Source organism: Anguilla rostrata, chromosome 18, assembly GCF_018555375.3.
Source record: "Anguilla rostrata isolate EN2019 chromosome 18, ASM1855537v3, whole genome shotgun sequence".
NCBI lineage: Eukaryota > Metazoa > Chordata > Actinopteri > Anguilliformes > Anguillidae > Anguilla > Anguilla rostrata.
Genome location: NC_057950.1, coordinates 23,086,323 through 23,111,622, shown reverse-complemented (window position 1 = coordinate 23,111,622; position 25,300 = coordinate 23,086,323). Strand labels below are relative to the sequence as shown.

Here is a 25,300-nt window from a genome sequence, read left to right as displayed (position 1 = left end):
TGCCCCACACACACAAAGAAGTGGCCAGTTTGGCTTAAATATATTGTATCTTTACATATAATCCATTTATACAGCTGGGTATTTACTGAAGCAATTCAGGCACACAAGTGTGTTGTGTGGGATCTGAGTGCTGGGGGTGTCCAGGGGGAGCTGAGCAGCCGTGCTGGGAGCTACACCTGCAAAGGTGGGGCAGTTTGGGTTCCCTGTGGTTCCTCTTGACTCTGAGATCTGAGGAAAAATGGCCCGGGGCGGAGAGGGGACAGGATGGGGCAGCATGCGGTCACCTTCTGCGTTCTGGTATGACGAGAGTCCTCCCCTGTGTCATTGACCTCTCTGGGCCAAATTTGGCGCCCCACACACTGAGAATTTTTCAGCAGGAGGACGGTTCCCTCCAAAAGCCTCGTGACCCACAAAGTCTTTTCCTTTATGCTGAGCTGCTGGCACAGATAGCAATGTGCTTCTGTTCTCTGTGAGAGCAGGCCTTGTTCAAGGGCACTGTGGTGGCTCCACGTACCAGTGAAGGCGCCATCTAGTGTTCAAACTGAGTTTAGCAGTTACTCAGGGAGGCGCTGAGTCAGGTAGTCAGTCTGATGCTGTCTGTGGTTTCTTGGATTGCCTAAGCTCTGTGGTCAAGGCTGTCTGCGAAACAAGGTTAGTAGGAGCAGTCATAACTGTTATAATGAGGTTATTGTGTTTGACTGTGCTGGGCTTGGCTCCAGGTACTTTGGAACCGCTGACCTGTTATTCTGCTAATCACTCTGCTTAATGGTGCTCTCTCTCCCTCTCTTTCTCTGGAGTTTTTCTAAATCAAGGATTTTAAAATCCAGTGGGCAGTCCTGGGGGCCTCAGTGGCTGCTTATTTTGGTGCGGTGTGTCAGAAGTTATTTTTTTGACCGCAGGTTTAAAAAAGAAAAAAAATTATAATAATAACCAGAAATACCTGCAGGCTCATAAACAGTAAATGTTTTTTTTTTTTTTTAAACAATTTTCGAATTTTCTTTATTCTGTAGTGATTACGTGTAATTCTGACACTGGACGAAACCACCTGAAACAATGTTTGGAGTGGAGTGAATACAGCAGTAAAATTTGACATTTCCCAACGGTGGGCCCAAAACCTCTCCAAATGGTGCCAAACCTCTCCAGATTGGAACGTTGTGGATATATTTTTTTTTCAGCCATATTCCACTTCCAGAAACTGTTTCTATTGAGGGTGGTACCCTCTGGAATTGGGCTGCAGCTGACAACTTTTCCTTTTTTTTTTGCTAATTATATGCCGATTATTATTCTTATTTTTATTAGTAGATTAACCTAGCAACTGGCTTACTTATTCTATAGAATAATAATAATTTCACAAACCCCTGTTTTTGGGATTCATTGCAAACTCTCTCCCTTTTCCCATGAAATGCTTGCCCTGATTTAAGCCGCTCCTAGTGGAAATGATTAATTAATTAATCTGCGGGCTTGGAGATGACTGAAGTCACTGTGTGTTATAATTCTGTGCTTACAGGAAAGGGCCTCATGACCCTGCTCTTTAGCTTGTGGGTGCAGACGCACGCCAGTCTGTTTAGGCCATGTCAACACTGTAGTTACAACATCCCTCTCAGGGCACTTCCTGGCTCGAAATCGGGATTAGGTGCTGACTTTGTGTGACTGCGACTGTGGTTGGTCTCGCTTTACTGCGTTGGAGATGATATTAGGCTATACTGAAGGATTTGCATATTGTATGGGCGTCGTCCTCCAGGAATAGTAGTGTTTGGAATTGTACTATGTCATAAAATGCATTTCATTCTTTCATGCTCAAAACTTTGGGTACAATATTAATTAACCTTGAATCCACACAGCATTTCTAATAATTTTACAGACCATTTCTAATTGTTATACAGGTTTTTTTCCCCTGCAATTTCTCCTATAGGCGGCTTGAAAAACACACTTAGGCGGCCCGCTTAAGACATTTCAATGCAGGAGAAACCCTGCCCTCCCCCTAACCCTGCAGATTTGATGGCTGATGTATGAAAACGTAGCGACTCCCTCCCTCTCCTGGCTCCCTCTGACTGTTTCCTTTGATGGTTGGGTAACGCTCTCCCTCCTCCTTTCCCCCCCCCCCCCCCACAGGCTCGGAATGTCAACACGGGGGAGCTGGCCGCCATTAAAGTCATCAAACTGGAACCGGGTAAGACTCCGCCGCTTCATGACGAAGCACGCGGGCTCCCTCCTACACCTGGAACATTGCTGACCTTTCCTTTCCCCCGGTGTGAACCAGAAACACAACCAGTTTGATCAGATGAACGTTTCCAGGGAGGGAGGGAGGGAGGGATGGAGTGAAAGAATGCGAGAGAGATGGAGAGAGAGAGCGTGAGAGAGTGGGAGTAAGATGGAGAGAGAGAGAGAGAGAAGAAGAGAGAACGTCTTGTTTGGCTCGTTACTTTGTGGTGTCTGAAAATAGGCCCTTTATTGCCACTATTCTTTTCCACTTCCTTCAGCTTAATTTCCTTCGGTTTCTATGGAGAGGAAGTACAGTGAACCCTCACACGTTAGGGCTTCCAGCTCTCGTGTGTTTTTTTGCTTCATACGTTATTATTATATGCCATTGTAAGGCCTCTAATTGGTGCATTTGCATATAATTTGTGTCTTCCACATTGAGGTAGCATCCTACACAGACTGCACGCATTTTAAGTTTCTTGTTTTGTTATCTAGTCGGTCTTTGAAAATGCATTTCATTGAAATGCAGATTATAATGGATGTGTTTTAGTTTTTCATGCCTTATTGGAAATGTGTTGTGAATCAGACTAAACATTAAAACGTAAAAAGTCCAACAGTTGAAATGTAGATGAGGTCCAGTGAAAAAACAAATAGAAGCAGTTTGCTACTTCCTTTCTTTAAAGCTACGGGCCCTGGCTTTGTGGTGGAAAAAAAATTACATCATAAAAAAATGATAACCTACAGACTAAATCTGTCGCAGAATGTGTTTTTGTGTGTGCCCACTGTTTACTGTTTACACCAGGAATGATGTAGACTGCCAACACTGCTGTAGCTGTCCCTTGGGTCTGTCCTGGGACATCACACCCAATTAGCCCTTTTCCCCTCCAGCATAGCGCTTTTCCAGATGCTGCTTCCCATCCACATGTTCCTGGAACAAAGCAGGAACTCAGCTTCCACAAACAACGCTAGGAAAAGCACAGAAAGAAAGGGAGGTGAAGAGAGGAGAGGTCTGTTGAGATTCTTATGTGGCCCAGCAGAAACCCAGCATTCTCGTCACATTGCTATAGCATTGCAGCAAAGGAAACATTCTGAAACATGTTGGGTCTGAGAAATCAATTTGCAGTTTTACCAGTTCTACTGCCAGTTAAAAAGGAAATGTAGATTTTTTTTTGTCACATCACGTGACGTGTACACTGACCGCATTTACTTGCACGGCACATTCCGAATAACAGTCCTTATTCTGGTTTTGGTCATATTCTGATTAAGAATAACCCAGTCTTATTCCCGTATGCACAGTCAGCTGAAATCTCTGTTCTTCAGTCTGCACTAAAATATGGCGTTCTAGTAATATGCAAAAAAAAAATTTCTGGGATGCTGTCGTTAGCTGGGTGTGAACTGGGGTCGCCAGCTTCATGTGATTTCAATCCGGGAGATGAAAGTGCAGCCCAGCCCAGTCCAGTCTTGATGCTGTGCGCTCAGAGGGGCAGTTATTATGGATGCTGCTCTCTGGCCCCTTCACCACCTCTTCAGAACAGTCAGCATCGTGCGGAAGTTCTGTTTCTTTGAAGGGCCGCTGTTGGCATATGGGCGTCTGTGTGTCTGTGGTCATTTTTCACACAGCCCTCAAACCAATCTCCTCTCCCCCTGCTATCCCTGTCTCTTCTGCTGTTTTTCCCCTCTCTCATCCCTCTATCATCCCTTTCTCTCCTTTTACTCTTCTCTTATCCCTTGCCACCTTTTTACCCCTCTCTTCTTCCCCTACCATACCTTTATCACCTCCTTTTTACTCCTCTGTCTTCCCCTGCCATCCCTTTATCACCTGTTTTTTACCCCTCTCTCCTCCTGCCTCACGCCCCCTGTTCCCCTGCCCCCCCAGGCGAGGACTTTGCGGTGGTGCAGCAGGAGATCATCATGATGAAGGACTGCAAGCACTCCAACATCGTGGCATATTTCGGCAGTTATCTCAGGTGTGCCCCCCCCCCCCCTCGACCCTGCCCTGCCACCCTCATCCTTTTATTTGTTGTTATACATATTTATTATTACAGCTTTTGCTATATTATTTGTTCAAAGTGTTTTATTTTCATTTTTTACTCTTTATTATTGTTGTTTTATTGTTTGTAAATGCGGGCTTGTTCCCTCAATGTGTCTTCTGAGAATTAGATAAAGGTTGATTGATTGATTGATTGATATGTCAAGGTTCTTCAGGCCTTTTTTAGGATTTTTTTAAGTGGGTGGTGTTTCTTGTCTCTTCTAGGAGAGATAAATTATGGATAAGTATGGAGTACTGTGGAGGAGGATCCCTGCAGGACATTTACCATGGTAAGGATCCATAAACCATTAACTGCTGAGGGGGAAAAATACTGTACATTAAATATTCCAAACCGGCCTGTTTTTAGAAAGATATGCTGGCTTCTCACTTTGTCCCACAAAATATTTTCTCAGAGGTATAAGGATTTGCTTCTCAAAGCCCTTCCCTTAGTGTAGTACAGTGAAGGTACTCTGCGGTTGAAACCGCGATATTGAGGTCTTATAGGTACGGACACCAGCTTATTCAGGTAAGGTGACCCTGAAAGGTCATAACTTTGAAATACCCTCTAAATGTAAGCCCTGGGTCGTCATGGTTACCCTCAAACTAATTATACAATTAGTGTTGGATTGGTACCCTTGTATAGGCAATATGTTGATGTGATACGCTAGGTGGCATCTTTGTGTTTGATATTCCACCCATGACACGTTCCTTCCTCTCTCAGGACATAGGTCGAATGTCAAACACAAAAAAAGGCTTTGAAGGAAATTGTTTACCAGTGCCCTTTTGGTAAATAATTGTGCGCAGATTGCAATGAATCCATACAGGCGCCAAACACTGCAGCGGACCGGTAGGCGAAAAAAGGATATCAGTCGCGATCTGAAATAAACAATAAGGGGGAATCCTCAGTCTGAAAATAACAAATCGATGGTGAATGGATGTTATCCGAGACTTGACAGATGCATTTTCGAATGTAAGACATTCCACTTGGAAAAGGGTGACCATCCTAAATTTTTTTTTGCCATTGTTAATTAGGCTTCTGAGAAATGACAGGGATGTTCCACGAAAGCATCTTCAGCAGGAGTAGGTGCCCCTGGCTGCTGACTTACATTAAGAAAAGCTGGTCACATATGCGTCTATAGATAACACTGGCAAATATGTGTTGGACATTTTAATTGTTCTGCAGGGAAAATCAATTGCATCCAATTGGCTGACTCTACCTTGATGCCTTAAGTAGCTCAGTCAATGTGAAACAGTGTATACGTATCTCCGTTTGCCTCGGACCACACAGGCTACATTTGAACAGTATTCAGTGAAACTCCCAAAGGCTGTGCGCCGACTAGTCCGTCTGACACACAATGCTCGCATTGTGACACCCGCGAGTGGCATTTCGGCTGGGAATTCCCTGGGAAGCTGTGGGACAGAGGCGAAAGCATCGCCATGCCAACCAACTCTGTCGATGCAAAATGCGTCCCTTATGAAAAAGCGCCAAGCGCCGCCATAGAATGAAAGACAGAGGAGACTGATCAACGACTTGACCATCGGATTTAATCACAATATTTATTTTATTTCGCTTGGATTGTTTTAACCTTTCTTTTTAAAGTGAGAATTCACTGACATAGATGTCGTTTTTGCTGAGGGATGACTGAATTGCACAAGAAAACTCCCCCGGTGTCCTCCTCCAGCAAAATGCTTGGTTGGAATTTACATTTGAACCCCCCACCCCCCCCCGCACGCATACACGCGCGCGCACACACACGCACACTCACACACACACAATTAGGCAGCAATGTTCATTTCTGCCTTCTGCAAAAGTGCCACTGACTGACTCACTCACTCCCTCTCCCTCACTCACACTCTTCCTCTCCCTCTCTCTCCCTTCCCCTCCCTCTCTCCGTAGTAACGGGGCCTCTGTTGGAGTCACAGATAGCCTACATGTCGCGGGAAACTCTTCAGGTATGTCGCCTTCTTGTCGTATGTTATCCTTCTCCATGTCTGCTCCTCCAGATACATTGAATACTACTCATAGCCACAGCACCCCCCTTCTAGCCAGGCCTGTACACAAGTAATAAAGGCTGTTTTCTGTGTGCCTGAAAAGGATGATACTCCTGGGGTTAAAACAGACTACTATGGCTACCTTTAAGCCCTTATCCGCGCCATCACAAGCTTTCCAGGCGTTTTATTTTATTCCAAAAGACCCTCTGCAGATTCTGTACGACCTTGTTTTAGGAGTTTGTTTTTGTTAGATGATGAAATATTATATTATTCTCTATTTTATATTCAGGGTTTATATTATCTCCACAACAAAGGAAAAATGCACAGAGACATCAAGGTAAGAGCAGTCTTTCCCCTTCTGGTACTTTCCATTGCTGATGTATTTATGAACGGCTCACTGTAGATATAAACACTCTTCGCCTGATGCCTGGCCAGGGTTCTGGTTCTAGTCATCGTGGTCATGCTGTCCCTGTCTGTTAAAAGCTCATTTATAATTATGCTGCATATTTTATGGATGTTTTTTAAAAGTATGAGTGTTGTGCGTGGTTGTTGTTTTTCTTTTAACACCCTCAGAAAAATGTGTTTAGTTTATTATGACGTCAGCTGACTTCAGTTCCACAGAAATTCCCAGATCGGGGAAATTAAGCAGGCCCAAGTCTGCGCGTGCTGGGTTGTGTCTGATTTGTTTTTGCATCATCTCTTTCTCCGTCTCTGCAAGCTGTCGAGTAGGTTTATCTCTTACGATGCCCTCTAGCTACAAACCAGGCTCTTCTCTTTATGTCCTTAGCAGTGTTAAGACTGACTGTACAGGACATGTAGTTCTGTAAAAGCTGGAAAAATAAGATTTTTTTTGGCTTGTTGGTTGTATGATGTCACTTGTTCTCGATGATGTCATTCGCAAACCATGTAGAGCTCAGTTACACTGCTTTTCAATGTATTCGTTTTGCTGTTGTAATTTGCTGTTAAATTGTTGTGCCATCAGTAAAGTGTCTTCCCCCTCAAAGTAAAATGTCTTCTGATATCTTCGCCTTCTAATTAGTCTTTGTGTCTTTTTCCCCAAGGGTGCTAATATCCTGTTAACAGACAATGGGTATGTGAAGCTAGGTAAGACAATGGTGCTGCTTTCAAACTCTTCCTGTGTTACTGTGCATCTATACTCTATTACTGTGCAAGAATGCAGTGATAGAGCCAATTAAATGGGATTTTGTTTTGAGTTGATAAAAATAAATGTGTTCCTTGCGTTCAAGAATATGCAAATGTTTGTGTTAATGATCTGTGCAAATCCTCCCAAATCTGTGTGTGCTGACAAATATACAGTACTGTAGAATATTGTTGTGTGCAGGGGCATTTTTTAAACTGTAATATCTGATGATCATTGTGAGATCGTGTGGGATGCGAATCCACTGCGCAGAATCATTAGTACAAACCTATAAATTGGTGGATCAATGACCTAATTCTCAAAAGTAAATTGGCGATTAAAGTTATGAAGTCGTCAAAGTATTCAGTGGAACGGCAGTCTTGATGGTCTAGTCTCGGTTGTGCCAATGAGACGATCTTGCAGACTCGGACTTCTCCGTAACCCTAACCCTGACCCTTCCTGCCTCTCTCGTGGTCTCAGCGGACTTTGGCGTATCGGCCCAGATCACCGCCACGCTAGCCAAGAGGAAGTCCTTCATCGGCACGCCGTACTGGTAACGCCCCTCCGCCCTTCTCTCCCCTCTTCTCTGTCCTCCCTCTGCTCCTGATATCGGGCAGTCTAGCGATGTCCTGTAAGACCGTATCATTTATGACCTTGTGGAGCATGCGCGGGTCTTACTGCGCGTTTCTGACTCTGCACTCGAGCAGTAGCGACAGGCCATTTATGCAGAGCAACGGCTCTGTGGAAAAACACTCGACAGGCATGGGCAGAGCATTAGGACCATGATGGGGGAAAAAACGCCCGAACCGTGTGGTGCCAGACCCTGTGGAATATGCAGAGGAACTGAATCGCTTCTTTGCCTAGTTTGGTCAAAACTCTCCAGTACTGGACACGCCCCCCAACAGCAAAGCAAATCTCAGCACGGTTAGGTACTTGACTGAAAGAGTGAGGAACACGATCCATCACATTCATTCTTACAAAGCTGCAGAGCCAGATAGCCTCGAGGGGTTAACACTTAAAGAATGCAGTGAACGGCTGAGTCCGGTTTTGGTGTGTTGTTTTAATTGTCTCTGGACCTGCAAATCATACCACAGATATGGAGGATATCTCAGTCCCCAAAAAGCCAAGACTAGCTGTGATGAATGTAGAGCAGTGGTCCTAACTTTTATTGCAATGAAAAACTTTGAGCGCGTCTACTGCAAGAAGTCTGTACCTAACTTGACCCTTTACAATTTTGCCTGTTGGGCCTAGAGGTGTTGAGAATGTGATGGTAACAGTCCTGCATACTGAACACAAACAGCTGGAAGCGTCAGAATCAAATGCGCAAGTCCTTTTAGTAGATGTTTCCTCCCTGTTCAGTACTGTTCATTCTAACATTCTGATTAAGAAGCTCAAACACCTAGGGTTCAACCAAACACTCATTTCATGGATAAAACACTTTTTGTCCAGCAGACCTCAGTATGTCCATTCTAAGTCTTTTTCTTCAGTGAGGATGATAGTTCACGCAACAGACTGATCACAGGGAATGAACCTCGGCTAGCAATGGGCAAGCTGCATCCAAAGCTGCATATTAAGTGCATTCTGATGTTGAGTAATACGTGTTTTGCCTTAATAATGACACCGAATATACTAAAGATGTCATGTATATGTTCATGTATATTTTTCTTTGTTTTATTTAGTCCTGCTTATTGAAATATGTCCAATGCATTTTTACTGGTAGCTTATGCCTTAAAAACAAGCCTAGTTTCCTGGGAGAGAAAATGTTTTATTTTCAGGAAAAGTATTAATCCCTACTGTGCAGTAGGTGAGGGATGCTGTTAATATTTTTAAAGCTGTGCCCAGAGAAACAAGACCTTAAAGACTTGCTGTGTAAATGAGTGCCTTCAGAGATGGTTCTGGTGTTGCATGCAATGAGAATTGGGAAGATTTTGGTTTCTTGTTGTAAGAGGCAGGGTCTCCTCAGTGTCCTTGGCATGTAGAAGGCCCCTGTCTCTTTGTGTGATGTCATACTTCAGACTTGAGCTCAAAATAATTGATGCTTCCTTCTGTAATGTCGTATTTCAGGGCCAGCGTGCTCTGAAGAACTGACCATTCTTATTGCAATGTCATGCCTCAGGGTCGGTGCACTCCAGAGGCCCGGCCCTTCTGATTGTGATGTCATAATAATGCGATGTGTCTGCCGTCAGGATGGCCCCCGAAGTGGCCGCAGTGGAAAGGAAGGGCGGCTACAACCAGCTGTGCGACATCTGGGCGGTGGGCATCACCGCCATAGAGCTGGCCGAGCTGCAGCCCCCCATGTTCGACCTGCACCCAATGAGGTCAGTGCGGCCCAGAGGATGCTGGGTGTACATATTAAGTATAGGCCATGCAGACATTTTGAACCCCTCTACAAACATTGGGTTATGATGCAGTCTGCTTTCCAGTTCCTCTCTATTCCACTCCCTAGTAATCGCGCCACTGAATCTGACGTGCTCTAGTAATGCTACTCTATAAAGCGTCTTTGTGAAAGTTCTCAATAAAAAGCACTATACAAATAAAACTGAATTGAATTGAATAATGCTCTGTAAAATGCAATTACATTGCTCAATGTGGCTGTGTTCAGATGTCCACAGGCAAAGTAAGATGCTTGTTGACTTACTTTGCCTGGGATTTAGATCAATAACTATTTGTAAAGCTGTATATATATGTTTATATGTGCCAAAGCAATTCAGGATAAAAGCGTGTGCTCAGCAACCTTTCAACCCTCTGCTAGACTGAATTATTTCATTTAGAACTATCCTGTGAGAAGGGAAACTATTTTAATTTCTGGATTTATTGTATCTTATTTGTAATAACTTGTTTGTTTATAATAACTTGAGAAAAGCATGTTAAATGTCTAGTGTGGAATTTTCCTACCTCTTAAATCCTCCTTGATTTTTCAGGGCTCTCTTCTTGATGACGAAAAGCAGCTTCCAGCCCCCCAAATTGAAAGACAGAGCAAAGTGGTAAGGGAGCGCTCTTCGAATTCATTACATTACATTACAGGCATTTAGCAGATACTCTTATCCAGAGTGACTTACACAACTTTTTTACATAGCATTTTACATTGTATCCATTTATACAGCTGGATATATACTGAAGCAATTTCGGTTAAGTACCTTGCTCAAGGGTACAACGGCAGTGTCCTACCCGGGAATCGAACCTGCGACCTGTCGGTTACAAGTCCAGTTCCTTACCCACTGTGCTACACTCCGAATTCAGAGCGTCCAACGTTTCTGAAAGTCTGTCATTTCCTGCATTACCGCACCTTACACACGTGCTTTCACACATCATTAATGCATACGCCCGGTTTGTGAAGTCTTTGGCACGTGCCATTGATGTTCCACATATTATTCAAATTTAGACTGCATCACTGCCAAGGTGGGAGAAAACACAGTAGATCTGTTTTGATTTTTGTGCTCCTTCTTCTACAGGTCGAGCAATTTTCACCATTTCATTAAATTGTCCTTGACGAAGAATCCGAAGAAGAGGCCGACGGCGGAAAAACTGTTGCAGGTAAGTGACGGACTGCTCCTTCAAAGATGGAAGACTTAGCCAACGGGCATTTGGCTGATTGTCAACCTCGTTGGTCAAAGACTAAAAGAGCAGGTCCGGCCAATGATATGGCAATGTCGGCAAAAGAATCTCACCAGAAGTCGCTATTGGCTCTCTGAAATGTCGCTAAAAGTCGCTAGATTGCGTGATGACGTCCAGTGGCGTCAATAGGGTTGGTGTCACCAGTGCGCGGGGGGGGGGGGGTGCTACCGTGTAACTGGGGTGGAGGGGGTGCGGGGGCTGGGGGTGGTACTGTGTTAGTGGGTGGTGGTGGGGGGGGGGGGTGCTACGGTAGCGCGGTACCACCCCCCACCCCGCCCCGCTAACATGTCAGTGAATAGGGCTGGTTAAAGTGTGTGGACTGATGTGTGTTTTCTCTCTCTCTCTCAGCACCCCTTCATCTCCCAGCCCCTCAGTCGCATTCTGGCCATCGAGCTCCTGGACAAGGCCAGCGACCCAGACCTCTCCCTCTACCCGGACGTGGACGACGATGACCCCGAGCCTGATGTGAGAAACTCTTCACCTTTCACCCTCCAGCGCACGTGCAGAAAAAGAACAAAAATGTGGAGTAACTTTAAGTGGACTGCTTTGTGTTGAAACCTCCTTGTTGTCGACGGCTTGCCTTATCCGTCCCCCCAGCAGAAACTTGTGTTGTGTGTTGGGATGTGTCACGGTCCACGGGTCCTCGGTTAATTAGCATCTTTACACTTCCCGCTTTTTTAGTTCATTCAGTTGCATGTTTTTTTTTCCCCTTTGCTCACTGCGTTGATTGGTTAACTGACCGGCGATGACACGAACGCCCCTCCCATCTCCACACTCCCTCTCCGGAAAAGGGAACAATGAAAATCTGTAAATCATTCGGTACACTGAGCTGGAGTCGGATGTCAAATTTAAATCCGCAGAGAAAAACAACAAGGCTTGTGTCCGAATCTGCGTCCTAACTGCCGTGTCCTCCAAGTAGGCGCTGCCTACAACAGCATACCGAGTACTGTTTAGTGTGTTTTCGTATGCGATGGATAGTATGCGAGATGTATCCTCTGTGCTGTCTTCCACCCGTCCATCCACTGAAAAGGAGGGTGTTACTTTGTTCTTAGAAGAGGCTGACCAAGGGCAGGTTTATGCAAATGACACAGTTAAAATGATTGGCTGTTTTCACAGGAGCCCAGTTGTGAAGTAGAACGTGGGGTCAGTTCTGAATGGACCGATTAGACTGGTGATTGTTTTTCTTATGTAACAACAAAAAAATGTGAAGTAGAACCGAGTTCATATTTTACCAGCACATGCCACACCGGTGGACACCGGTGGATGTATTCGGCTAAAACGGTTCCTTGTTAGGTCACGCGTGTGCTAAAGGGGGGTATCTGAAGGGAAGAGAGGTGGGGTGGTATGCGGATGTTCTGGGCCCTCTTCTCCATGTGTCCTGTCTTCCGCAGAGCCCAGTGTCCGTGCCGCATCGAATCCGGTCCACCAGCAGGAGCGCCCGGGAGGGGAAGACGCTGTCCGAGATCAACTGTGAGTTTCCCGTGCTTTTAACTGGGCGGCAGTGTAGTGTAATGGGTAAGGAACCGGTCTTGTAGCCTGAAGGTCACCGTTTCGACTCCCATGTAAAACACTGCCATTGTTTCCTTGAGCTTAACCTGCATTGCTTCAGTAAATATCCCGCTGTATAAACTGATGCTATTTTTGTTTCTCTTAGTTTTCATTTATAGTATTGTCTATCAATCCAGCAGAGGTATTTCCAGTTTAGGCTGGAAATCTTGTTGAGTTCTGGTTCGTGATTCTCACCCAGAAATCATACCTGATACTTCATTACATTAGCCACTATATCACATTGGAACCCTGGCATGGCATCAGGGCTGATCTGTGATCTGTCTGCCTTCCGATCTTCAGGACCAGTCTCCGGCAGTGTAGTGTGGTATCAGTACTCTAATCTGGAGCATAATCGCCTCCCAGATTAAAGATCTGCCAGTCCAGCTGGGGTATTAGTGAGTTTGTCATCCTTTACAAATCACGTCTGTCCACATCGGTTTAATGCCATATGGCTGTTCAGACGTCAGAGTGTATTCCTGCCGTCTCACCCAATGCACGCTGGGATAGGCTCCAGCACCCCTGCGACCCTGACCAGGATAAACTGGTCTAAATAAATGGATGGATGATGCATTGTGATTTGTCCCTCTCTCCTCAGTTGACCAAGTCAAGTTTGACCCCCCTCTTAGGAAGGAGACGGCACCTCATCATGAGCCGGTAAGCGATCCCCCCCCAAATCACAGCATGACCCCTGTTTGAGGTTTGGGATGTGGCCTGTGAACGGAATAGCGTTTTGGAAGGCGGTCTCTTTTGAAACCTCCACCCCTCACCCCCTCCCACCCACACCCGTGTGTTGCTCTTGTCGCCCCTCCCCTGGTTGTGATTAACTGAGATTTGTTGATCTTGTTCTGCTAAACAGCCTGAAACTGACGATTTTTTGGACTGTGTGGAAGAAATGTACTACACTGCAAGATCTAATCTGGTATTTCCACCTTCCCCACTTTTTGGTCACTTCCTTTTTCCTGTCTGCTTCTTTCGTTCATTTGCGTTTGTCCCTGTTTTCCCCTTCTGTGATTGCTGGTTGTGTTTTTTTTTTCCTTCATGGTTGCCGTGGGAATGCGCTTGCTGTCTTTGTCTGTGGATTGGTCTGCCCTTTGACCTATGTGGCAGGTGTTTGCTGGTCGTGATTGGCTGTTCTGGACTCTTTTACACCGGCACACAGGAGGTCTGATTTAAGGCCTACCTCTCGGACATGTACCTGACGCAAAAGGGGGAGGAGTCATTTCGCCTGTCCCATCAGGCCCTGCAGCGCTTTGCCCTCTGACCCCTGCATGATTGTAAAAGCACGACTCATCTGATCACTGTGCTGAGAGTGAACCTGAGAGAGAATCTGTGCCACTTCACAGTTTAATGGAACAAAAGAGAGCCTGTTGAAGGGATGACTGATCTTTTGGCTTGTACCCACACTCAGCTCCCTATGCTAAGCCTTCTGATGTTAGTGGTGAAAGTGAACCTTCATGAACCGCATTATGTGTGGAGCTGTCAATAAATGACTCGTACTAATCTATTGAAAGACTTAAGATCAGTGAGTTTACACCAGTGGTAACCCGCCCTGTTCCTCGAGATCTACCATCCTGTAGGTTTTCACTCCAACACTAACAAAGCACACATCATTCAACTGCTAGAGATCTTATTGAGCTGCTAATTAGTAGAGTTAGTGGTGCCAAATTAGGGTTAAAATGAAAACCTGCGGGATGGTAGATCTCCAGGAACAGGATTGGTTACCACTGGTTTACACAATAGCCTCATACAATCCGAGTTCTGCTGCACTCTGCACTTTTAAAAGGAGCAGGGACGCAGTTGCGTTTGACCTCTGGCTTCTTAAAAGCATTTCAGCACCCGGTGAAAGTGCTGTATTGGACTGTACAGCTGAACACTGTCACTCACAGCTTCGTCTTTACCCGTCTCTGAGGTATCGAGAGACAAAATCGCCCTGACCTACTGAAGACCGCAGAGCTATTTAACAAAAGCAATATGTCAGCCTTTTCACAGATCAGCGAGAGTGGGCTTACTGTTGTCAAAAGGTATTTAAGAGTGGTCATTACTGTTCTGAGCCAGTAGATGGGAGTGGGAGAAATAGGGTTGCATTCTGAGAATTCTGTGTGTCATTGTGCTTGTACAGACAAATTTAACCAACTGGTAATTATACCCAGCCAGGAGTTTCAGGTCTGAATTAAGTGGTCCAGTTAAAATTTCCTCCAAAATTTTCTCCATGTACTGGGTGGCGTTGAATCTGGGAATATGCAGCGAATAGAATTAGATTCTGGACTGTGTGGCTGAACACTGTGATTAGATTCTGGACTGTGTGGCTGAACATTGTGATTAGATTCTGGACTGTGTGGCTGAACACTGATTGGATTCTGGACTGTGTGGCTGAACACTGATTGGATTCTGGACTGTGTGGCTGAACACTGATTGGATTCTGGACTGTGTGGCTTTCCACTGATTGGATTCTGGACTCTATTACTGAGCACTGATTAGATTCTGGACTATATGCCTTAAAACTGATTAGAATCTGGACTGTATTACTGAACACTATGATTAGATTCTGGACTGTATTACTGAACACTATGATTAGATTCTGGACTGTATGACTGAACACTGATTAGATTCTGGACTGTGTGGCTGAACACTGTGGTTAGATTCTGGACTGTGTGGCTGAACACTGTGGTTAGATTCTGGACTGTGTGGCTGTAAATTAGTTGAAATTTGCCTCTATGGAAATCTGACTCCCTAATTTCTCCAGTACCAAAAGCAGAACCGATAATGTCAGACCTTATCAATACTCCAGGTTTTACTCATTTAGAACTAGTCCTTATTTAGAACCAGTTTCGAGGGGCATCCTTATTGGTGACTCTCACTGTCTTTTTTGTAATTATTTAGGAATAATTGTGCCAATCAGTTGACTGTAGTGCAGAAGATTGTGAGCCTAACACATTTTCTGTTTTCTCATGTCTTGTGTTTGATTCCTGTTGTGTTGACCCAATATAAACTGTTAAAGAAGATTTAAGGCCAAGCTATCGTGTGAAACTTTTCCTTCTATTTGTCTGTGCACCGTGCTCTTGCAATGGCTAATAGTTTCGTATTGCTTTGTTTGCATGTTCCATTATTTTCTCCCAGCATGCTTCGGTGCTGTTTGCAAGGTCATGTGACAGGGGCAGGAAACTGATGCTGAAGACTGTGTGTGTGTTTGTGTGCCGTAGGACGGCCCACTGGATGCTGATGGCTCCCAGGGCAGTTCCCTCCTGACAACCAATAGGTAAGCTGGACAGATGCCATGCACATGCAGTCACTTAAGGAAAGACACAGCTGTGGATTGGCCATGTGTAAGCTTGTTTACTATAGGCTGCTGTGCTTATACTGTATGTCTGTAGGAATGTGCGCTATTCCACTGTGTTTTAATTATCAGCTAAAATCAAATCAATCAACCAGTTTCCGCAGCACGTATTTACACACCCAGCTTCACAGGAGTGCTCTGCCTCTTAAGGCAGATCTGAAGATGACCAGCAGCAGTTCTCTGGTGTGCTACGATAGCATTATTGCAGCAGGATGCTGCAGGCAGTGATGTCATCAGGGGTTATGACTTTCTGTGGGGGGGGGGGGGGCTAATATGTGTAGCTCAGTCACTTTCTGGTCAGTTATTCAAAAGTCTGTCAGACCCTACAGTACGCACCCGCCAGACTGTTCTGCTACCTCTGGGCACTTGGCACCCCCCCATCAGAAAGAGGCTAGAACATTAATCTTTCGATGACTGCTTAGCCCTTCTTCTACAAACATATGGCAACTTTAATAGGTAAATTTATGAGCTTTTAGATAAGACTCCTCTTCCACACCTTCCTCACCCTGTCAGGGCAACCGTCCTCCTCTGATCATTCATTAAGTACCCATGGACCAGGAGAAGAGGGGATGTCCCTCCCCCTATTTCAGCTGCATAAAATGTGGACCTGTCTTCTTTTGTTGGTGGACATCGGGGGATTGGCATCTAGGGACTCTAAGTTTTTCGTCTCGGTCTGGTGTTTGGAGATCAGCCTTGCTTGGGGCCTGATTTGCATCCTTGGTCGTACAGCTCATCTGGCATTTTTGTGTTTTCGTTTTAATGTTTTTTGTTTTTTTTTGGAATTTTATTTTCTTTTATTTTTGAACTTTGGTCAACTTTTTTTTTTTTTTGCAGGAGTCTTCTGAAGTCTGTAGAAGCGGAGCTACAGCACAGGTGAGCCTATCCTGCCCAGCCCCGCCCACACTGTGCCCCGCCCCCAGCCCTGCCACTCCCCACCACCCCTGTGCTGCGCAAAGCCTACCCCTGCTTCCTGTTGCCTTGTTTTTGGTCCCCTGTTCCATGTGGCCTAATCGTGCTTTTCCACCTCTGGTCCTGTCCCGTCGAGGCAGCTAAGGCCTAATCTGTTTGGTCAGACGCGGGTGATTAACTTTTATATTACGCTTTTAACTGTGAGTGGAGAGCTTGTGGGCGGTCCTCTTGATGAGGACGCCACACCCCCTTATGGCCACAGAAGGGCATGGAGTGCATCGTTTATTTCACTCTTTCCTTCTAATGACTCAAACGAGCCTGAGCGAAGCCGCTGAGCTGTGTTGCCTTGTCCATCTCCTCAGGGGTCATGTGACACATTTAGAGGATGATGATGGTGAGGATGACATGCGACAGTAAGTCCTTTCGCAATATAGTTTAGGCACACTCCATCAGCCCATCCTGATTTTAATAAAAGGAGAAAAATGGGAGGAAAACATGTTTCATCCACGTCTCCCGCATTTCCTGCTGTTTTTGCCTTCATACTCATCCCAGCCCTGCTGTTTTGACCTCCATACTCATCCCAGCCTTCATACTCATCGCAGCCCTGCTGTTTTGACCTCCATACTCATCCCAGTCCTGCTGTTTTGACCTCCATACTCATCCCAGCCCTGCTGTTTTTATCTCCATACTCATCCCAGCCCTTGTGTTTTGACCTTCATACTCATCGCAGCCCCACTGTTTTGACCTTCATACTCATCCCAGCCCTGCTGTTTTGACCTTCATACTCAGCACAGCCTTCATACTCATCCCAGCCCCACTGTTTTGACCTTCATACTCATCCCATCCCCGCTGTTTTGACCTCCATACTCATCCCAGCCCCGCTGTTTTGACCTCCATACTCAGCCCAGCCCTGCTGCTTTTGACCTCCATACTCACCCCAGCTGCCATACTCATCCCAGCCCTTCTGTTTTTGACCTCCATACTCATCCCAGCCTCTATACTCACCCCAGCCTCGCTGTTTTTACCTCCATAGTCCCCCTAGCTCCACAGGCCTGGTCCCTCATAGCAGTGGTTAACCCCGTGTGTGCCGGTCCGTGTCCGGTGCTGGGGCTCTTGGCTTGTGGTTGTTATGTGCAGCTCTTCCCTCGATGTTTGTGTTTATGTTGGTTTGAAGGTTTCAGTCTGTCCCCTCTGGTGTAAGACACTTTCTTTCTTTATGTCTCCATCATCATAACCCTAACCACAATCTACACACTTTTGGTTGTTTCCCAAAAACTGGGGCAAAGTCCAAAGGGGTGTTCCGGATGTAATTGGTTACATGCAGCATTGCAGCCAAATCAGGTTGTTTCTTGGCTAGGGGGGTGGACTGGTCCTATGAACATGGGGTACTGCTGGGAGAAGAAGGGAGTTTCAGCTACTCTGGTTTTGGGGGGCATTTGGTGACCTGCACCTGCTGCTGCTTGGCATTTGGATGTTGGTGTAAAAAGCTCTGCTGTGAGAAGGGCTTTTGTTTCTCTGAATGGGTGTGTGTGTGTGTGCGTGTGCGTGCGGTGTGCGATGTATGTGGGAGGCGGGCTTATTGTGATGTCACTTTTCTAATAGCAGTTTCATCTCCCTTCAGCTCCTCCAGCTCCACGATGAGACCCAAAATGCCCCCACCGCTGCCCCCGAAGGTAGGACTGATGATGCGTCCACAGAGACCCTTACTGACAGGGAAAAGGCTTCTCCCTGCTTTGAGAGTTTGCCAGATTTAATAGATTCAGATTCAGTTAATTCTCTAAGTCTGTGAAGGTGTAATTCAGCTGCAGAATTACACTTGGAGAGTTATCAAATCAGTCAAATTTGATTTTCATAGCGCATTTTACAAAAGATTTGTCACAATGCGCTTCACAGTTGTGCTATGTTCAGTTTGTGCATTCATTTAGGGATATAATGATGTAATGCTTGAATTTAGTCTAGTTCTTTATCTGTGTATGTAAGCAAACATCCCAGAGTCTATCAGATATTTTATTTATATTATACATTCAGTAAGTGTTGTGGTTAATGCAGGAATTTTCTGCAAATGGGATGTAGTCAGTATGAAACGAGAGATGGCCATTTCCACTGCTTTTCTCCTACCTTTTTCCCCACTCTTATTCTCTGCCTTTCAGCCAAAATCCATCTCTGTCCCCCAAGATAGCGTCTCTGGAGGGGACGACAGCAACCAGGGGACCATCAAGCGCTGCCCGGCTTCGGAGAGCCCCAGCCGTCCCGCCTCCTACGTGCCCCCCCGGCCCCCGCCCCCACGGCTGCCCCCCCACAAGCGCAGCAGCCTAGGTAATGAGGGCTCCTCAGTCATGGAGGGGAAGATGGGAGTTGTAGGCACAGCCAGCCCCAGTATTCTTAGCTCCGCCCACTCACATTGCCTCTGCCCATGAGTCTCACCACAAATCAGTGCGCTGTCCCTTTCCTTCGTCCTCACACACCTGTTGGAGTTTACTGGGTTAGGTGCCGTTCTTTACTTGAATTACGTGTTCCTCCCACCCTCCTGTTAAGATAATAGTGTACCTGTATCTCATAGTTATCGCCTCACCTCTAAATACTGTTAATGCGGCTTTCTCGCTGCTAATTCATTGCGTGGGATAATTTGTTAGCCCCAGTACCACAAGTGGCCTATTGCAGAAGACATCACTGTATACATTGTACTACTTAATGTCAGGTAGCAGCTTTTGTGGTTTCTGATAGTTGCCAGTCAATTCAAGTATTTCCCATGTTTCTTCATCACAAATGAAGTTTGGAAAATGTTCCCATCAAGATATTTTAATGTGATTCTATGCAACTTAACTGACAAGGAAAAACATTGCTTGTTTTCAGATATACATATATTACTACATTCATGCTCAGTGATCTCTAGTAAACATCTTAGAGAGTGATGTAGGTTTAGTCCACCCTGTATCCAGTCTATGTGCTGACTGTTGTATAGAGAGCGTGATGCAATTGATCCTACGCCCTGCAACCATTCTCGTGTTACTTCAGTCCAGAGGCGGGGGGTTTGGATGTCAGTCGTTGATGAAAACTCAGGGGACCTTTCCGATCAGAAGGACCAGGCCTCTGTTGAGAGAGGGAGATAGAGGAGCAAAGAGGCGCTGTTAAGTATTGGTTTGACTCCTCTCTGTAGGCAATGGAGTTAGCCCCTCTCAGGTGAATGGAGAGAAGGCCGGCGTTATGTGGGAGGCACAGTCCACAATGCCCCCTGCTGTCCCCTTACGGAAGGACAGGAAGGACATTCCGGTAAGAAATTCTGGTCACGCTACATTCATACAAAAGCATAAGAACATGCCCTCTGCAATACACTCTATGGTATTGTGTCATGTATTGAGTCAGGAAGTGCCGATCTGAAAAATCGCCTCAGGTGATTCATTTTTATCCAACCCCTTCCCCTCCAGCCGAACCTGGGCACGGCCATCTGCTCCAGTCTGGTGAAAGTTTACCATAGAATTGTACTGTGCATGATGCATATGATTATGTAAGTCTAATGGTCTGCCATGCCTGGACTAGGTTGCTCTGTCTTATTTACTCACAGATTTAATGATGGTTGTAAATGTGCCTGCAAATGACTCTACTGTCACAATCTAAATCTAGACTTTAACATACAAGTCCAGTTTATATCCGTGCATTTTCCTTTCTTTTTATTTTTAAAGCAGTTTTGGCAGAGAATGCAAAAGAGAATACAGTGGGAATACGAAAGAGAATTGGACAAAAAGTCATTTACATTACATTATTCAATGTTAACATAAAAAAGGTTTGGTGGGACTAACATTACGTTTCAATCATATGGCCTTAAGGAAATAATGGGTGAATGCATACTAAACTAAGCCATCTGTGTAACTTTATTGAGAACAGTGCCCTTGAAGAATTTTATTGCATTATAGGTTTTGGATGATATTGATAGCTGGTGCTATGTGTTGTTTTGTGGTTTGCAGTATGGTTTGGCATTTGGTATGTTTGACAAGTTGAGTTGATTTGAAATGTTGACATATTTGGTGCTTCCCATTAACAGACGTGCATGTTGTTGCTTGCTTTGCAGAAGCCAATCAGCAATGGTCTTCCACCCACTCCCAAGGTTCACGTGAGTATGCTCTGCTGCTCTCCCGATTTCATTTACTGTTCAGTTCCAGAATGAAACATCCATTCTGAGGGAAACAGTTGTTGATAACTTTATTCTTAAATTACATTTCTAGGGTTTTCTTAAGTTTGAGTCAAGCCATGACTATAATCAGCTTGCCACATTGCAGAAAAATAAGCACTTGTCTATTTGACCAATTTAAGCAATTTTAATCCTGTCTAATCCTAAAACAATTGCAAATTAGCTGTTAAAGTAATATGTGAACTGTATGCATTCATGACTCTACTTTGTTTAAACTAGCGCCTTTTTACTAGCACAGTACATCCATCATAAAATAAGAGCATTTAACCAACATGAGTGCACCTAGATTACTGTACCTTTCAAAGCTGTCTCAACTGAAACCCCATCAGTGACATCACTTGTGTCCTACCTAGGGAGCATTATACTAGCTGTAACTGGGCAGCTTACTTAGGGAGAATCGCTAACCAGGCAACTGTCCTAAAAGTAAGCGCATTTAGAATGCACAAATCAGGTTTGCATCATCCGGTTGCATCGTGCAGGTCTGTGATTAGTGTAGAATAACAATGGAAAATTCAAAATGCCTGCCAGTTAGCTTATGTTAGCTTGTCAGCTCATTCGCTAATTTAACTGCATACTAGAGCAAGCTTGCAATCTGAATTTTTTTCAGTTTGAATATTGTGGCCAGCCACTTCCCATGTGTATATTGACCTTTTTATTATGATGGTTATTTTAAATCTTTCTACTTTTTTAACAGATGGGAGCTTGTTTCTCCAAGGTCTTCAATGGCTGTCCATTGAAAATACACTGTGCTACGTCCTGGATCAACCCAGACACGAGGGGTAAGATGTGACCCCGCCTCCTCTCTTTGAGTGACAGGATCGATACTGTGGCTCTGCCCCTTCTCTTTGAGTGACGGGATTGATAAGAACCTACTTTTATTACATTTTCTTTGATAATAAACTCTGGTCTACATAGCTAGGGCCTAAAAAATGAACTGTGCCTTTAAGTAAGCAAGCGCTGACATCAGTCTTGATGTCTAAGGGTATTAGCGTATCCCCCATGAGTCACACTCATCGCAGAGCTAGCAGAACCCTTCACCATTTCCATTTTTGTTTACCACCTTGACATCTAAAGCGCAGCTGGCTTCATTTGCTCCGATGTAGTAACTGTAAACCACGTTTTTGTTCTGTTCCAGACCAGTATTTGATTTTTGGGGCAGAGGAGGGAATTTACACCCTGAACCTGAACGAGCTGCACGAGACCTCCATGGAACAGGTTGGTGTCAGCTGACCTGGCCTTTGGATGAAGCGTTGATTTTAGATACAGGCAGGCTGGTGTGAATGTTGGAATCTGACTGACTGACTGACTGACTGACTGTCTGACTGACTGACTGTTGGAATCTGACTGACTGACTGACTGTTGGAATCTGACTGACTGATCTGACTGACTGACTGACTGATCTGACAGACTGACTGTTGGAATCTGACTGACTATCTGACTGACTGACTGTTGGAATCTGACTGACTGACTGACTGACTGTTGGAATCTGACTGACTGATCTGACTGATCTGACTGACTGACTGACTGACTGACTGACTGACTGACTGACTGACTGACTGACTGACTGATCGATCTGGCTGACTGACTGTTGGAATCTGACTGCTCTGTCTGTCCCAGCTGTTTCCCCGCAGGTGCACGTGGCTCTACGTCATGAACAACACCCTGCTCTCCATATCCGGTAAGACTCTGTGTACAGTGTGACCAGCTGGTCTGCGTAACAGGGTGGCTGCCAAAATAAGGGAAACATCTGTGTAAATGAAGGATGTAAATATTTACATATTTAAAATGGGTATGTGTGACCTCAAAGTGGGACAATGTGTTATAAGATATATGTGTGTATGTATGTAGATTATTATATTATTATTTATATATATTATCCCACATATCTATTTTATCCATTTTAAATGTTTGGTAAATGTTGGTAAATGAGGCATTGTAATGTAATGGAGATGCATTTGGTATATGAGACATTGTATGTAATGACGATTGAGCCGTTGAGATGTTTTTGATGGTTTATTGTCTGGTTTCTCAGGGAAAGCCTCCCAGCTCTACTCTCACAGTCTGGCTGGTCTGTTTGAGCACGCCAGGCAAATGCAGAAGCTACCGGTGTCCATTCCTACTCATAGACTTCCTGACAAAATGATTCCCAGGTAGAGTCATTCTTGTTTTCTGTGACTCTGGTACAGTTCCTGTAAAATTCCGTCACCCTTGTGAAGCAGGGCTTTGCAAGGGCATGCACAAAGGACAGAATTAACCTATTACTGATGTCATTTCAGGAAGTTTTCGATATCCAATAAGATTCCAGATACAAAAGGGTGCCAAAAGTGCTGCGTAGGTGAGTGTGGAGAATTTCGATCCAGTTTGGTGTGGTGTCATGGCTGGCAAGATAGGATACCAAGCTTGAAAAAGAATGCGTTCAATGTTAGTCTTGTGCATCATTGCTGAGTGCAATTTAACATTTAAAAACTTCGGGCAGATATACAAGTCACTTGAGCATGAGCGAGACAGAGAAAGAAATTTGTAAATGCTTTCTATTGTCATCTTGTTAACTCTGGTTTGGCTTTGTGTTTCCAGTGAGGAATCCGTACACAGGTCACAAGTACCTGTGTGGGGCCTTCCAGTCCAGTGTGGTTCTGTTCGAGTGGGTCGAGCCCATGCAGAAGTTCATGCTTATCAAAGTGAGTCTGTGGCTCCGCCATTTTGGGCCTGAGGTCCTGGGAATTGTATTCTGGTTTGGGTGTTCTGATTATAATGAGGGATTACCTCCTGATGTGAGAGCACTTCTTTACATTGTAGAGAGAACCTTCACCTCAACCACCACCAATGTAGAGCACCCACATGAGAATGTTCAGCCAATGGGGTCTAGGAGGGAATGACTTATTTTATTATTAATCCAATTTAACGGGGAGAGAATTATTATGTAACACATCTGAGTATTGGCCAAGCATGTCTTTAGCTACAGCCACTCTGCAGGACAGGCGTGGGGGGATGTATGTATTTCCAGCAGTGATGTTCAGTCTCTATTTAGATTTTTGAGGGGGTTTCAAGTTCGCAGTCAGCATCTGCATGTTCCCCACCACCCGGCTATGCCTCTGAACGGGCGCTGCCCTTTACTCTGGCTCCGTCCCCCCTGCAGGCCATTGAGGTGCCCCTGCCGTGCCCGCTGGAGGTGTTTGAGATGCTGGTGGTGCCGGAGCAGGAGTACCCCCTCATCTGCGTGGCCGTCAGCAAGGGGGCGGAGCTCAGCCAGGTGGTGCGCTTCGAGACCATCAACCCCAGCTCCACCTCTTCCTGGTTCACCCAGTCAGGTGAGTCCTCCGGCCAATCAGCGTCTGTTCCTGCTGCTCAAATTTCCCTGTCCTAAGACAGCACTTGTGTACCTTACTTTGAGATAGCTTGTGTAAAGTGAACATCTGCTAAGCAGTAAAAGCTCATACTGTCTTCACTGACCATAGTACTAGTAGATGGTGTTGTAAATCATACTGAAATGCACATTGTCATAAAATATGCTGGATCTCTTAGACCAGTGGTTCTCAACTCGGGCCAGAAAGGGCCGGTGTGGGTGCAGGCTTTTGTTCCAACCAAGCAGTTACACACCTGATTCTACTAATCAAGGTCCTTAGTAAAGACTCCAAAGGTTGATTAGCAGAATCAGGTGTGTAACTGCTTGGTTGGAACAAAAGCCTGCACCCACACCGGCCCTTTCTGGCCCGAGTTGAGAACTACTGTCTTAGACCTTAGATTCTGCTTGTCAGCACACAGTAGTTTGCCTATTCATAGAAGTAATATGCCCTCCAGAATATTTGGCTCCCTTAGTAATGATGAGTTTAAAAAAAGGCAATTAAAAAATATTTCAGCTTGGTCTTGAGAGAAATCTGACGTTTAATTGAGTTAAATTTATTCAAAGAAAATACATATTTTCTCAAAAACATGCCTGTTAAAGCTATTGGAACCCCTAAAAATTCTTAGTAAATCTAATAGATGATTTTTCCCATTTATATTTAACTTCTTAAAGTTCATTGGAACTCTTAAGTGGTTGTACATGACTTCCTGTTTCACTGGGGTATAAATATGAGGTGACACACCCTTTGTCATCCGTCCATATGGATATCAGTATAGGGAACACTCAAATGTAATCAGCCAAATAGTTTCTGACCTTCATAAATCAGACATTGGTGCTGCAAATACTCATTTCCACTATTGAGGAATAATAATAGGAAGTTTAAATCAAATGAAGTTGTGGTGACCTGCCTGGAAGAGTTTGCAAGTATATTTTGCCCCCATACACAATGGGCAGGGTGGCTTGAGAGCCAAATAAGTCTGAGGATAAGGATTTTCCATAATGCTGAG

At 45.0% G+C, this 25,300-nt stretch overlaps 1 protein-coding gene across 5 annotated transcripts in view; it reads left to right on the top strand.

Moving 5' to 3' along the window:
* Positions 1-25,300, top strand: part of LOC135244436 (mitogen-activated protein kinase kinase kinase kinase 3-like) — a 48,860-nt gene that overhangs the window by 18,843 nt on the left and 4,717 nt on the right. For 2 of the 5 annotated variants that reach the window (XM_064316698.1, XM_064316700.1), the window contains exons 2-28: positions 2,113-2,170; positions 4,076-4,166; positions 4,454-4,518; positions 6,126-6,181; positions 6,510-6,557; positions 7,282-7,324; positions 7,839-7,911; positions 9,545-9,676; positions 10,280-10,342; positions 10,811-10,892; positions 11,322-11,438; positions 12,365-12,443; positions 13,117-13,175; positions 13,378-13,440; positions 15,722-15,777; positions 16,690-16,728; positions 18,386-18,437; positions 18,915-19,080; positions 19,922-20,034; positions 20,831-20,872; positions 21,645-21,729; positions 22,086-22,165; positions 22,568-22,628; positions 22,983-23,100; positions 23,227-23,285; positions 23,525-23,628; positions 24,087-24,258. In XM_064316698.1, the coding sequence (XP_064172768.1) occupies positions 2,113-2,170; positions 4,076-4,166; positions 4,454-4,518; positions 6,126-6,181; positions 6,510-6,557; positions 7,282-7,324; positions 7,839-7,911; positions 9,545-9,676; positions 10,280-10,342; positions 10,811-10,892; positions 11,322-11,438; positions 12,365-12,443; positions 13,117-13,175; positions 13,378-13,440; positions 15,722-15,777; positions 16,690-16,728; positions 18,386-18,437; positions 18,915-19,080; positions 19,922-20,034; positions 20,831-20,872; positions 21,645-21,729; positions 22,086-22,165; positions 22,568-22,628; positions 22,983-23,100; positions 23,227-23,285; positions 23,525-23,628; positions 24,087-24,258 (2,176 nt within the window). The remainder of the gene's footprint in view (positions 1-2,112; positions 2,171-4,075; positions 4,167-4,453; positions 4,519-6,125; positions 6,182-6,509; positions 6,558-7,281; positions 7,325-7,838; positions 7,912-9,544; positions 9,677-10,279; positions 10,343-10,810; positions 10,893-11,321; positions 11,439-12,364; positions 12,444-13,116; positions 13,176-13,377; positions 13,441-15,721; positions 15,778-16,689; positions 16,729-18,385; positions 18,438-18,914; positions 19,081-19,921; positions 20,035-20,830; positions 20,873-21,644; positions 21,730-22,085; positions 22,166-22,567; positions 22,629-22,982; positions 23,101-23,226; positions 23,286-23,524; positions 23,629-24,086; positions 24,259-25,300) is intronic. The other 3 variants (XM_064316701.1, XM_064316699.1, XM_064316702.1) reach the window with 3 other exon arrangements.